The following is a 14,780-nucleotide window of genomic DNA, read 5'->3' on the forward strand; positions in this document are numbered from 1 at the left end:
GCCCGGCGCTGGGGGAGGCCGCGCCCGCCGCCCCCCGCCCCTCCCTCCCTCCCGCCGCTGCCGCTGGGTCGCGGCTGCCGAGCGGCGGGACCCGCCTCCGCCATGGTGCTGGAGTCGGTGGTGGCGGATCTGCTGAACCGCTTCCTGGGCGACTACGTGGAGAATCTGAACAAGTCTCAGCTGAAGCTGGGCATATGGGGGGGTAAGGAGCCCCTTCCCTCTCCCGCGCCGTCTCCGCGGCGCTGCAGGGCCGCCGTGGTCCGCGGGGGCGGGCGCTTCCTTGTGCGGCCGCGGGGAGCGTGCCTGGTGGGGCTGCGGTTCCCGGTGCGGGGCTGGCGGTCTGTGGGTTTGCGGCCCCCCGGGAGGAGAGACGGAGCCGCGGCCCTCCCCGAGGGGCGGGCTGTCCGGCTGCGGCCGCGCTCCTGCCGCCCTGCCCGTCCCCGCTGCGAGCCGTGGTGGGTCTGCCAGCCCCTCCGGAGGGACAGGCGGTCGCGCTGTGCCAACCGGCCCGTCCCCCGTGATGGACCTTCGGGTCGTTCTGTGTCTGCGTCCCTTGGCCCCTTCTGTTTTTCCTTCCTGTGGGGGCTGGTCGGTCTGGGGGCTGCAGAGCCGTGAGGCGAGGGTCTGCCCGTGCGGGCAGCGGGGCCGCGGCCCCGCACAGCCGTGAGGCAGCGGCTGGCGGGGGGAGAAGGAGCAAGGCTGGGGTGGTTCTTGCGTGGTGGCCCCAGCATGAGGCAGCAAGGCCCGAGTTTGGGTGCTGCTGATGGGGTGCTTGGGGGGGCTGTGCCGTTTGCCCGCTAATTCATTGGTGTAAACAACCTGTATTGACCAGACGTGATAGTGCAGTGACGTGGAGTAGCTATTCTTAGTGAATACATCAAGTATTTCAGTTTGCTACCCTGTAGGCGTTCAAAAAAACAGTTGAAGTCCTGTTTAGAGAAGGCTGGCTGTTGAGATGCCAGCCATGCTAAGGGAGGTTTTTTTTCTCATCATCTTAGTTTTGCTCTTGCCATGGTAGTATTTTAACATTTATGAGTTATTAATATCTACATTAAAAATTGAACCTAGCTATGAGGAAGCTGGCTCTAAAGCTCTAAGAGATAGACATGCTTTCTTCAGGTATAATTCTGCGTTCCAGTGTTCCCTTTGGAAATCCTCTTCATGTTGCTTATGTCAGTATAGCAGGATGCCTTAATGTTTTTGTGAACATTGGATTTATCTGTTATATAAAATCATCAGAAACAAGATACAATTTTCCTAGTCTGCCCTGCCTTGATAGAACTGTACTTATCATTCACAAGAAAGTGAATAATAAAAAAGATTTCCTTTTATTGTAGGTGTATTTAATAGAGTAGAAGCATGCAGACATATAAGTTGGTGATATTTCTGTAATCTCCCACCATAAGATTTTGTGTGAATAATTGGTTCTTAGTGACTCTTATAAATTAGACATTTATTGTGTTATTCTGTAACTGAAGTAAGGTTTTCAGCTTTAATCCATGAGTACTTGGGAGGGTTGTAGTTGTGTTCTTTGTTCCAACTTACATAATAGTTGAAGTCACTTGTTCTGTACTTCTCTTTTTCTTCTGAATAGGTAATGTGGCGCTTGACAACTTACAGATAAAGGAGAATGCACTTGTAAGTATTGTAATAATTTTAAAATTGTTACTGTGGGTTTAAAGACTTAAGTCATAGGATAAAATATCACTTATTGTCGTCTCACATTACACAGTATGCATTCTTTACTGGTTATTGGAAGTAAGTCCTTGGCTAACTGCTTCAAATTTTGCTCGTGTTAGTGGACAGAAAGAAGCAAAGCTGTGGGTGAAAAGGTAAGTGAACTCCTTCAGAAGTGAAAAATTACTTCTGGGAAGTTAACAGTAGGGTTTTAAGGTAAGTTTCCCAGTGGTTTACACATACATGCATAACCAACCTGTCCTAGTGTTTGAGGCTTGAAGTAATAGAACATAAAATATTGGTGTGTTTCTGTTACTATTTTGGTCATCCAGTAAAACTCAAAAGGATTTAATTTCTGCTCTGACTGCTGCTGTATAGTCACAATTCTACTGAGCCAGAGTTTTTTTCCTCACTTGTATGTCCATGCAGTAGAAGTTTATTCCTGAATTATTTACTAGATCTAATGGGCTTGCATAGGCCTACATATTATTATTATTAGGGTTAGGGGTTTTTTTTGGCTTTGGTTGAATAAATATATTTTCAAGTCCTGAATCCTGCAAACTGATTGATTTCATTGAGGTCTTCTGAAAGACAGTAGTTAATTTCTCAGTTATTGGTGTGGATATGAAGGGGGAAAAGTTATTTTACCTTACTTAAAACTGCCAGGGAAGACATTTTTTAGGATATGTATTCTCTGAAAGTAAATATGGTTATTCAAATGCTCCATTTTGTTCTTATTCAAATAGGAATGACGGAGAGAAGGAAAAACAAATAATAACTTTGATTAAGTAATCATATTCTTGTCTGAAAAAATTTGCCTGATTTTTATGTTCTTTATTTGAGCTAATGAACACCTGTACCACTGAGAGAATTTTAGTGCAGTCTTTAGTGTGCTTCAGACTTGGATGCACTTCTGGGAATTTGAAAGCATGTTGCATCTTTGTATGACCTAATGTTTAGTTTGTTTTCATTGTTCTGAAGTCTTGTGTATTTTTACCTGCCCATTTCATCCACTCCTGATAACTTCCTTGAACTTTAAAACTCTTGATACAAATATCTTTGTAATCTGGTAGTTAAAAAAGGAAGGAAGAAAGTGTTATCTAATTGCTACAAGTTTTTCCTTGTTATGATGACAGCGAGGTTGATAATTATTCTAACAGTTCTGACTTCAGAAAATCCATTGTTATGTATGTGACTGACCAGAGCTGAAAGAGAGCTAAGACAAATCCATGAACTGAAAATAAGGGATGTTTCTCACAGCTTTACAATTGCAATATATTAGATGTCTGTGCAAAAGTAATTAAAAGAAGGTCAATATTGAACAGCATTTTTAAAGAGCTAGTCCAGCCCTTTCTTGAAAAAGAGATTAAAGGAATGTAACATGGTGCAACTCTCTTGTTTGCCTGTCTCCTGCAGTCTGGATTAGTTTTGGTTTCCTGTTCAAGTTTTCCATCAGAAAATAACTAGCTTTTAATTTCGAATATATACAGAGTACTTTTGAAGTGTAAGAAAAGTCCTTAGGAAAAGGGAGATGAGCAAATAGTAACTTTTACTGTTTTTTTTTTCTTGGTCAGAGTTAAAGAACATTTCATTAAAAACGAAGTCTGTCAGATCTTGGTCAAAATTTGGGCTTTAGCTCCTACAAAGTCAACTTAAAAAAATTAGTGTAGATTTCTAAAATAAAGTTGTACAGAATGGTACATTAATAGAAATTTAAGATTACACTTGTGTATGAAGGTAAATTTTACTTTTAGTAACCTCTAGAGTGAGGTATAATCATACTTGTAGGAGAGCATTGCCAGAAATTTGTAAATGCTGCGTTTTAAGGCTTTCTACTGATGATATTTATGGATTTCTGAGTTCACATGAGTATTGCTAAATAATTGAATCTCTGTCATGTGGAGAACTGTTTCTGTTCTGGAGCTTCAGGGCTGGGAAAATAGTTCTAACAGAAGTGAAGTTAGTAATTTTGCTGTATAAAACAGTTAAATACATGGATCTTTTTAATATATATATATTTTTGTTCTTTACAGAGTGAAGTGGATGTACCTTTTAGAATAAAAGTTGGTCAGATAGGTAAGTTTTTGTTTTGATGTAAGCATTGAAATGAAAATTCTAGTACAGGCCTTAAGGTCAGTCCAGCCTCTGAATTTCTTTCCTCATACTTTCTTAAGTGATCCCTGTAATTGTTCTTGCTGTTGAAACTAGCGCAGAAGTTACTGCCCTGTGTGAATCATAAAATGTTATCTGAAAAACCCTCTTTGTTTAACTTTATAGGCTGGTATGAAAAACATGTCTAGGAGGTTGTTTTCAGGTAGATGGATGATTAAGGAAGCTGTTTAGTATAGGCAGAATGTGTGTGATTCTTTAAAGGCCAGATTAAGAATATGAAGAATTCAAATAAAATTAGTGGGTTTAGGAACTCCTAGATATATGTTTGTTTTTCTAAAAATTACTTCCCTTGATGGTCAGCATTGGTTTTTCACATAAAGCGTTTGTTGGAGATGAACGTGTGTTGTCTTTCTTCTTCTGCTTCCCTGGGAAAATCACTTTAATCCCAGTTATGTCATGATCTCAGGTTTTGATCTCAAGTCTTCTGAGTCAAACTGCATTTTCTTGTTTAAATTTATGGCTTGTATTTTCTCTGCATGTGTTTTATCACTTCAAGGGTATTAAATTTTTAGGCCCATACGGTTTCTTGTTACCTCCTAAGGTGTTTAGGACATCAAGATATAGGGCTAATGCTTTTCAGTGTCTGAGGTGTTGTTTGGACTAAGCACAGGGTAGATTTTTGTTTAGTGTAACTGTATCTGCTTTGTTTAGATAAACTTACTCTGAAGATTCCTTGGAAGAATCTCTATGGCGAGGCAGTTGTTGCAACTCTAGAAGGCTTGTATCTTCTGATAGTTCCTGGAGCAAGTATGTAAACTCTTCACCCACACAGCTTGAGAGAAAAATATCTAAGGGTACTGTGTAATTGAGTATGTAATAGCAAGTAGTTCATGTAAGCTGCCATTTTTACATTCTGTTCCCTCAGGGAAACTTCTAGACAAATTCTGGCAAGTTAGTGGAGGGTGGGAGAAAATAGCACCTGTTGCTCTTATGGAAATCCTTGCTGTATCCATTCCAAGTTCAATTCAACAGCCAGTTTTCCTCAAAAGTGTATCTATGCTGCATCCACTGTTGTGTGATAGTTCATCTGCTTCTGACCACAACAGCAAGTAGCAATTCCATTAGAACTGTTTTTAGGGAGACAGAAGAAGATGAGAGAACTTGGTTAGTTTTCTCTGGCATCAGAACCTCTGGTATATTAAGAAAACTTGCAAGCTTCTAAAGATTCAAATATATGTGTATTAAAACTTACAAACTTGCATTATATTGCATAGACCACATTGAAGGGTCTGAATTTCCACGGAAATGTTCTCTTATGAATAAATGCTTGAATGTTGATGTGGTACTTTTGGTCTCGCTGTATAAAAAGAACAATTTCAGAGGCTGGATGCAGCTTTCAGCAATTAAACCTAGAATAACCTTTATTTCAACAAGGTGTTTCACAACATAATGTTGAATATGGTGTGCCTTGCTTGATTATGCTTTTATGTAACTTGAAGTTGAGGGTTAAAGCTGTCCCAACTTGACTTACAGGCATTAAATATGATGAAGAGAAGGAAGAAAAATACTTGCAGGATAACAAACAAAAGGAGCTGGCAAGAATTGAGGAAGCCTTGCAGAAAGTGGCAGAAAAAGGTATTGAGTTAATGATAAAAATCTCCATTGGAATTTGAGGACTTAGATTGTGCTATGAAAGAAAAATCATTTTGTGCTTGACTTGGTGAATTTTGTTTTTTCAAGTGTGTAGCTAATCTGACTACAGTGCTTTGAAAAGCCCTTTTCCTCTAACGCTTGAAAGAAATGTTGTCTGTTTTATTTACCATTCATTCATCTAGTCAGCTTCTACTGGAAATGGGAATTGGATAATCTGTTGGGGTTTTTAAATTTATTTTTTTCTTCAAGCTCTACGAGAACAGGGATAGAAACTGCATTTCCTGAGGCTAATGTTACTATCTTGCTTTAAAGCTTCAGTAATAGAGGTTTTTAAGTGTGTTTTAAAGGTGCATGTGACAGATTGTTTTTTGTCTAAAGGAAAGTTTAAGTAGAGTGGAAAGGTTTTTAATTCTTACTTTAACAATAACACTTTTGTCTCAGTTTCTGCTCTCCTTCTGTGATGTACTGTGTTTTGACTGGTTTGGGAAATGAGGCTCTCTTGAGCATGAAATAATGACACAAGAAGACAAATGCTCACACAAGGAAATTGTACTTAAGCTTTTGATCTAGGTCATTAAAAATGTTAAACTTTGAATTATAGATTAAAATAATGGATCATTTCAGTCCAGTAAACTTGTTGTTTGTGTTGTTTTGTCATAACAAATACCTGTAACAAAATTATGGTAAAAATGAGGCTTGTTTGGACAAAAACCAACCTCAGAACCAGTGACAAGTAACTGTTACCTACAGTAGTGGAAAAAGTCATTATTGAAGTTTTTGTCTGAAGTGAACCCTGTTTGCTGGGCTGCATGATGGTTCTGAAAATGTATTTCTAGGATACCCGCAGTGCTGCAAGTCATTTGACTTGGAATAGTTACTGAAAAGGGAACCGTGCTTAGAACATCTGTAAAAAGGTAGTTTGATGGTAATCTCTTTGCTTGTTTAAATTTGGTTTCAGGACTTATCTTCCTTGTTCCTGTTTTGCTAGTTTGAGATGTACATTTGCAGTTTGCCTTCTGATCAGTAATCTGGCAATTGATTGATAGTGAAAAGAGAAGCCTTGCCTGATTTCTTGTCTTCAATGTGCCAGAACTATGAGAGCTAAGACAATTTCAGTGAATGAATTATGCAGCCATTACTTCATACTCAGTGGTTCACAGAGGTTTAAACTTGGTTATGTAGGACTTGAATACTGTAAAAGAGCAGTGTTTCAGCTATTACTCTTAGCACCAGTAGCAGTGGGATGAAGGGAAGATACAAGATGAATTTAACCTTGTGGACATGGAAGCATTCAAAACCTGGAGCTTCATCCAGTTAAGAGTGAGTCTGTGCACTTGTGGCAGTTACCTTTTTTCTTTTCTTGAGAAACTTGCTGGATCCAGCATTTGTAAGGCTTTTGAAAAAAAACACAACGTATTAAAATGATACTTCAGTAGCTCCAGTAGTCATGTTTTGCAGTTTTAAACTTTCAGACTTGTGAAGAAAAAGCTAGAGGAAGATTCAAATTGGATTATTTTAAACTGTAATTATCCTCTCAGTCATTTTGCAGCTGATCCTTATGGGTCCCTTACAACTTGAGATAGTTCAGTGATTCTGTCTCAGTGGTAGCTATTTGGTTTTGGTGTTGTTCTAGAATATTGTACTCAGGAGGACTTGAGTAGTTCTTGCACAAGCAGATTCCTTGCTTTTTCGTATAGAGAAGCCTTGGGGCCCAAGTTGCTCTTCTGCATCATAAGCTTCTAAGAAGTTTAGCATTTTCTACAGGGTTTTAAAAGCACACAATAGCTAGTGAAAATCTAGGAAATAAATCAAAAGTTCTCAGGGTCCTTGAATTCTCAGCTGTCTTTTCTGTGTGGTACTCAGCTTAGGTGTTTAAACTTAATTTAGTTCTTGCATTTATTTAAGAGTGTCTTAGCATAAACAATTCTGGGGTTATTTTCGTTAGACATGCTATTCAAATAGTGAGCTAAATGGTCATGTCACTGTGGTTAGTGTGCATGGATGGGGAAGTGGTAACAGGCTCTGCTGACACAAGCTGACAAAATACTTTTTCTGTTTTCTAAGCTATTAAAATCTTTCAGTATCAAAACTCCTATGGAGACTAAAGCCTATAGCTCTTGTCTTTTGCTGGTTATAAGTAAAATAAAAATTGTTTACTTTGCCTTGGTAGGTCGTCTTTGAAACTAGGTATTCTGAAGTGACTCGGGCTGTCAGATACTGTAATGGAAATCCTACTGTGTCATATGAGTTTTATAAACTTAACATTGAATCAGGAGCTTATTTTCTCATTTTAAACACAATACGTTTTTCTGGTTATTTGCTGACCTGTGGATCAAGGCACTCATTCACAAGATTCCTTGTATGGGTTGGAGAATCTGATTTACAAGGACACCAAGCCTGGTGGGTATGCATGGTTGTTTTGCACATGCATGATGGATATGCAGCTTACATTTGTAAAAACAAGCCCCCCAAAGCAGCCAAATGTAGAAGGGCATTTTTGTTAAGGTGGTTCTAGAAATAAAATTTTAAGGAATGAACTTGTAAGGAGTAGTCCTGTCTTAATTGAGTGGCTATTCCAGAAGACTAAGAGACCATTTACAAACATTTCCATCAGCCATGTTGAGCTCAAAACTGTTCTAAAATGCTGACAACATTCCATTATAGTTTTAAAACATTATCTTTAACTGTTTTGAGAATAGAGGGCAATTATCCTTACTTCCAAGTGTCTGGGCTTAAGATACTGGAAGTTCAGGCTGTCTTGAAACTGTGAACAGGCAAAATGAACCATGGCAGATTGAAGGCATTAGCATGCTTTTGCCTGGCTGTTTATTTGAATTACTCTCAAGTCAGGCAAGGAAACAGCTTCCATTGAAATTCAGGCGAACATTTGTAGCTGCTGCATTTTTATCTTCTTGATCCAGATTTTCAGAAATTTCTTCTTAGCCAAAATTTTTTTAGTGGGCTTTTATCTGAGCACAGGTTTAGAATGAGCTTAAAATCATACATTTAGTTTCTCCATAGTAATGAATGCAGGTAATCAAGAGGAAAATAATCTTCCCTTAATTTTGTCATGCATGGGAGTGAAAGCCTGAGAATTACAAATTCAACCGTAAATGAAGGAAGCTATCTTTTTACAGTATTATTTATAGGGGATTACTTATACTGTTAAAAGGAACTATCCAAAAGAAAATGTTGTTTCTATTTGGCATCGTTTTTCCTTTGTTATTTGTAGGGTGATCAACTTACCTGCAAGACAGGTTGAAATCTTGGCAGGCACTTTCTCCTCTTTTGTTCTAACAAGCATGCAACTACATAAATGTAAGGTTGTTCCCCAGAGTTAAATACACTGTTGAACTTGCTGCCTTCTTTCTTCAGTGGGATACTCCCTGATCATGCTACAACCTCCTGAGGTTGAGCACAGACTTCCCTATTGTTGAATTCTTTTACCCAATGTGACCAGAGAGGGGAAAGAAAGAGTGCAATTCACCAAGCTGGTTTTCTTTATCAGTGTGGAAAAATATGAGCAATACATTAATTCATTAAATAATTGTGATTGTGTGGGTCATAATATGCCTTTATTTGAGGTCATTAGATAAAAACCAAATGCTTGGATTACAGAAAAACTTACTCACCAGGGTTTCTAATAAGCAGTCATAGCTCTGATTTTAGTTCTCTTTTGTACATAAGTGATTTGAAATTGTTACGCAGTTCACTCATGAGGAAGTGTGGGTATGTGTTTGCTGAGAAACCTGGTGATTATTTGTAATTCCTCAAACTCTTGAGACATTACATAAGGAATATAGAAAAGTTGAATTAAATGCCTTGGCCTTGCCATTGGCAGGATTGTTGATCCAGTAGAAATTTGGATACTTAGTCTAAAGTTTTTACTGGCTGCTGAGTTGACTTGGGCTTTGAACTTCAGTGACTTTTTAGTTTATTTTTTTTCTTAAATCAAGGCTTTAGTTGCTTCCCTGAAAGTGAATTTAGGTTTTCATTAATTACGAAAAATAAGGCTCTGTGCTATGAGAAGCAGCTGATTGCTTCCTTATCAGATCTGAAATTCTTTAAAAGCTTTTAATGCGACCTTACTGAGTCATTCTGCTTTAACATAGGCTAAACTTCCTTCCGTCTTTTCTTATGCTTTCTTAAGTTTCTGCTTTACTAACTTGAATTTTATCCTTTTCCCAATTAATTGCTTGCACTGAAAAAGGACGTAAGCGTAAAAAGTACAAAAAGCATTTTAAGAGACCCTTTAAAGGTCATGATCGTTCAAAAGGTGGGTAAAATTATGCCTTTTAACTTTTTAACTGGTTGCTTTTTTTTTCCCTGTTTGGTTTAATGTTTCTTAGCCTTTGCATCTCCATCTGCTGATATTTTCTTCTATTTGGAGGAGAGGATGTAAATTGGAGAGAGCTCTCTTTTGCTGTTTATCCATTTTCTGGATCTAGTAACACTGAAGAAAGTCCTTGTTCCTCTCTACTGGGATAGCTGTGCCTGCTTCTTCAGCTTGAGCTATCTGTAGCATTTCCAAAAAACCCATACACTATTGGTAGGCTGATAAGTGGCACTTCACTGTGACTGTTGGACAATCTGCATGTGGAAGAGAACCTGTTTGTCTAATTTTTGTCATATTCCAGTAACAGCTGCGTAAAGTAAATCTGATACTATACTGATCATACAGCAGCAGACTGTCTTTTTCAGCATCTTTTGGCTTCTGTTCTAAATAGCTAGGATAGTGTTATGACTGTTATTTGACAGCAGTGAAATGGATGTTTTTCCCCCAAAAGATAATCCTTATCCATAAGTACCAAATCATGCAGGTCTTCAGTTTTAGTGTGTGACCAAGAATGGGCTGCCACATCCCACCTGGCTGTGTTCTTTTGTATTTGGTCTTGGAGGAAGCTGCAGCATTGACTTACAATTGAAGTAAAAACTTTGTGAGGACCCTAGATAAGCTTTGTAAGGTGTCAAACATCTGTTGCTGCTGATAGCTGCATCTGGTTAGAAAAATGTCAGTGGGTTGTCTGCTTGTGCTTGAGGTCATGAAGATTCAGTAAACACTTCTGCCTTTTTTTTTTTTCCCGTGTCAGTATTATGTTTGTTTCTGTTAATAGGGAGTGGAAGTTGTGAAGAAATGATTAATGGGAGGAAATGCAAGTGCATGTAAAAGTGGTATAATGTTTTCATTTCTCCGAGTTCCTGACTTATTTTTAATTGAAATCAAATATTCTCTTGAGTAAAGTAGTGTTACATCATGTTCAAAAGCAAAGTCTTTTAATTTGAAAACATTTTAATCTCCTGATCCTCTCTTAGATCTGAAACAAAAATAGATTCTAACATGCACTGCATGTTAAAAAAGATACAAACAGCTAAAGTAAGCTGAGAAGTCAAACTCGGAGTCAAACCCCTAACTTAGTCAAAATCTATAGTCCTTATTTCTCTCTACTTGGTTAGCCATGACTGTTTCGTTAACTTGAGCCATCTGTCACATTTCCAACAAAAATGTACAAGCTGGGTGGGCTGATTAGTGGCTTTCATCAGGGTAGCCACTTGGTTAGGTAGATGCTGAAGGAGACAAGGTAGCCCGTAAAGATAGCTAGAGAATAAGCAATTCATCTAGCCATTTTAGGTAAAATGTTAAGATGCTTAGCCTGAAGTAATGTTTTGAGAGTTAGGTCATGAAATAATGAAGAATTGTAAATATTCCCCCCTCACCTCAGCATGTGTACATTTGACCTGGGTGGAATGCTGAACTTCTGTGGGTATGCAGCTTCTGCTGCCTTACCTTGTTTAGTGGAAGTTCAAATATCACTGAGTGGCATAAAGAAGTCTGACATAAATGTATTTTATATGGTCACAGTGTAAGCCCAGTATGGAAGAAATGGAGCATTTCAGAGGAACTGTTTGCTTTCACCTACGGTATGCCAGCTTTTTAACCTTCTCAGGCAGCGTTGCCTGAAAGACTCTAACAGACTAGTCTCTTGTTGTGCTAGTATCACCTTCACCTGGTTAATTGAGGATGTTTTCTGCTAAATTACACCATCTTGCTATTTGCTTGTTGAAACCCTTAGTAAATTGCTGAGGGACTCTTAAGACAGAACCTCTTATCTTGGAAAGAATGCAGAGAAGTATACTAAACCAGAGCTTACTGCAAGCTAAACTGTTTTGTTTGAAAATTGAAAATTTTGTTTGAAAATTAGCACACACAGTTAAAATCACATCTTTAGTTATGGTTGTACACAAAAGGGAAAAAAAAGCAAATATGTAATGTAAATAAGTTAAAACTTAAGTCTTAAATATTGATGTGTAGTTGTTGGTGTGGTTAAACTCAAGATGCAACTCCTACACTGAATGCTGACTGTTTTTCAATTACTGTTCTAGACAGACCAAAGGAGGAGAAGAAAGATACTTTCTTGGAAAAGCTTGCAACTCAAGTTATAAAAAATTTGCAAGTCAAAATCACAGGCATTCATGTTAGATACGAAGATGATGTAAGTAACTGGGACATATTAGCTTCATTTTAAATTGGACTCGAGTGCACTCATCATTGTTCAGTCCATGGAGAAAAACTGTTATCTGCCACCTTGAAAAAGTTGCTGTGGTTTCTTCTGCACCTCTTCAAATAAATCATCACATCAGATGTGTCTGAAAGGCAGAAATATTTCGGATAGGTGAAATAAGTCTTCTCTTGTCTGCTTTTCCCCGTGGTACCTTGCTCACTAAATGTGCATGGTGGCTGTTCATCATATGTTAGTGTTGGCATACAGAATTTTTCAATGTCCTGGATAAAGTCCAGAATGGCAGAAATTGGGTGGGCTACAGAAAATTGAAAACAATTGATAATTAAGAATGTTTGTATGAACCAAAGTGGTATTATTTTAGCCTGCTTCCAGCTTCCTTTAGGAAACTGATAAAGCAGTTTGTGATGAGATAATTGGATGTAAAATAAAAGCATTTGATGTAGACTGTTTGTAAACTTTTACAGCTGTTTTGGAACTATTTTCAGAGAAACTAAATTTAAAAAGCTGGGAAGAATGGAAGTAATAAAATGCCTCAGAGAATGCTTCAGCTAGAATAACTAAGCAAAGGAAGATCCTCAAAACAGCTCAGGATGTCAGTAAACTTTAATTAAATGATACATCTCTGCTTGCAGCAAGAGAATTAATTGTTGTTTTTCTGTTTTTGCAGATCACAGATCCACAGTGTCCGATTTCCTTGGGAATGACGTTGAGCGAGCTTAGTTTACTGGTAATGTGTGTGTGTGCATGGATGTGATGTTTTTGTTGTCCTTGACTTTGCAGTAGCAGAAAGGAAAAATAAGGTATTAAGAAGATGTAAGAATGGTATGGATACAGCTGGAAATGAAGACAGTCTTTTATTCATGCAGATACTACTTGATGTTTCTGCAAGCAGAAGGGAAGACAACTGAGGAACATGACTCTTTCTGAGACGATTGTTATGATCCAAGTGAATGTTTAAATTGAATATGTTTATTTTCATAGGATGGGTTATTTCCAGGCCTAATAAATAAAACAGGAGAAACATCATGTAATTATGATAAATAATATGTTATTTTGCCAGGACTTTAGAGAAATGGGAAAATTTCCAGTACCCTGGTTTTCCATAGATGCTAGGGAACTTATGGGCAGTTTAAGGAGTGGAAAATCAAAATAAATGACAAATTTTATATTGGGTTTTGACTTGTGAGTGTGAAGTTTAGAGAAATTGGCTTAGCAGGTAGCACCAAAGTTAAGCATTGTGTGCTTGAAAGTATAGAATAAAACTGCAAGTGCATTAAATAAGATGCACAGAACGACTAATCACTATGTACTTTTAGACAACAAATGAGAACTGGACACCTTCTATTCTGAATGAAGCTGCAAGGATAATATACAAGGTAACGTATTTTTGTTTTTCCTGCACAATTGGAGAGAGCAACTGATGTTGGACAGAAATAATCTGGGGTTCTAAATTAAGTGTATAAATAGTTTGCTTTGTGATTTCTCTTTCTTTAATTTGGTATGTGTTTCAACAGAAGTAGAGCACAAATTACAGGCTTTATGTAATGCATAGCATTCAGCTCCATGTTTTAAATAATTTCCCTTAAAGGCAACCACTCATCCTCTCATTAAATGTAAGTTTTCATGGCAAATACGGTTTTAAATAGGGTGTCAGATTACTGTTTCCTACTCTAGTCTGTATGCCTAACATAACTGGGATTCTGGTAGCTAAGCAGTCTCTCTCTTCCCCATGCCCACTCACCTCATGCTGAAAGGAGTGTGCAAAGATCTAAGAAATTTATAGGAATTGTGTAAGAAGGGTTGAATAGTCCTGGGTTCTTACTAACACTGAATGTTGGTTTTGTGTATCCTTGCACCCTAGAGCTGTATTTAACAGATGTCCATGAACTTCTGTGCTTTAAGAGCTTTCTTTTTAGCAATTTAATTTTCACATTGAATATAGTCTTATAAGATGAAACATATCTCAATGCTAATGGTGGATTTGCTGTCTAGTCTGTTTTCATTTGTTTTCTCTTTTCACAAATGAAAAGCTAAGTTCATAGAATAGGTTGAAAACTGAATATGGAATCTGTTGAATGTTTTCTTTCCTGCACAGCTTTTGTGCCTGGACAGCCTCAGTGCTTATTGGAACATCCAGAGTGAAATGTATTATCATGGCTCCCGTGAACAAATACTGGTAACGTAGAGGAAAATGCATTAAAAAATACTATATTCTATAACTGTTCTAGTATTCAAAACTATACCATACAAATTTCTACTCCACTCCTCATACTTACGGTCAGTTGTACTCTGGTACCAGGGTCATATGTTATTCCATTGCACCACTGATAATATTTTTTGTGAACTTGTTATATTATCAACCCCTAGAGGTTTGACAAATGGTCAGAAATCGTGTGTGTAAAATCATGTTCTACTGGCATATTCATCTTGACTTCATGCTGTTTACCCAGTACTATTTACTAAGTATCTGGGATATATAAGCTATTACATAGTTACTATAATGAAAAAGACAATGTTGAGTTAGTAAATGAGCATAGAATTAATACAAATTCAGAATATTAGGTCTTGATCAGAACAGGAGTTGATATCACTTTATCCAGATTACCTGAGATGCCTGGCTGAAATTAACCAATAGAGTGAAGCCAGATAGAAGAACAAGATGTTAAAACAAAAGGTGGTCTGTTTTTTTCTTCTTAATAAACCAGATAGATAGGTATCCATTGTCAGATCTAAAGAAAAAAACCACAAACACTAAAAATTTGTGGAGTGGTGAAAGTAGTAGTTCTTTAAGATAACAACCCTTATGACAAGTAGCTT

General features: G+C 37.8%; 1 protein-coding gene across 3 annotated transcripts in view; it reads left to right on the plus strand.

Moving 5' to 3' along the window:
* Window positions 1-58: 58 nt before the first annotated feature.
* Window positions 59-14,780, plus strand: part of VPS13C (vacuolar protein sorting 13 homolog C) — an 84,762-nt gene continuing 70,040 nt past the window's right edge. Inside the window, exons 1-11 of one of the 3 annotated variants that reach the window (XM_051628063.1) lie at window positions 59-202; window positions 1,595-1,638; window positions 3,711-3,753; window positions 4,501-4,596; window positions 5,323-5,424; window positions 7,780-7,842; window positions 9,653-9,718; window positions 11,824-11,933; window positions 12,631-12,690; window positions 13,280-13,339; window positions 14,059-14,139. In XM_051628063.1, coding sequence (XP_051484023.1) covers window positions 103-202; window positions 1,595-1,638; window positions 3,711-3,753; window positions 4,501-4,596; window positions 5,323-5,424; window positions 7,780-7,842; window positions 9,653-9,718; window positions 11,824-11,933; window positions 12,631-12,690; window positions 13,280-13,339; window positions 14,059-14,139 — 825 coding nt within the window. In that variant the 5' untranslated portion in view covers window positions 59-102. The remainder of the gene's footprint in view (window positions 203-1,594; window positions 1,639-3,710; window positions 3,754-4,500; window positions 4,597-5,322; window positions 5,425-7,779; window positions 7,843-9,652; window positions 9,719-11,823; window positions 11,934-12,630; window positions 12,691-13,279; window positions 13,340-14,058; window positions 14,140-14,780) is intronic. The other 2 variants (XM_051628064.1, XM_051628066.1) reach the window with 2 other exon arrangements.

The sequence above is a fragment of the Apus apus genome, chromosome 10 (genome assembly GCF_020740795.1).
Source record: "Apus apus isolate bApuApu2 chromosome 10, bApuApu2.pri.cur, whole genome shotgun sequence".
In the NCBI taxonomy this organism is placed as follows: Eukaryota; Metazoa; Chordata; class Aves; order Apodiformes; family Apodidae; genus Apus; species Apus apus.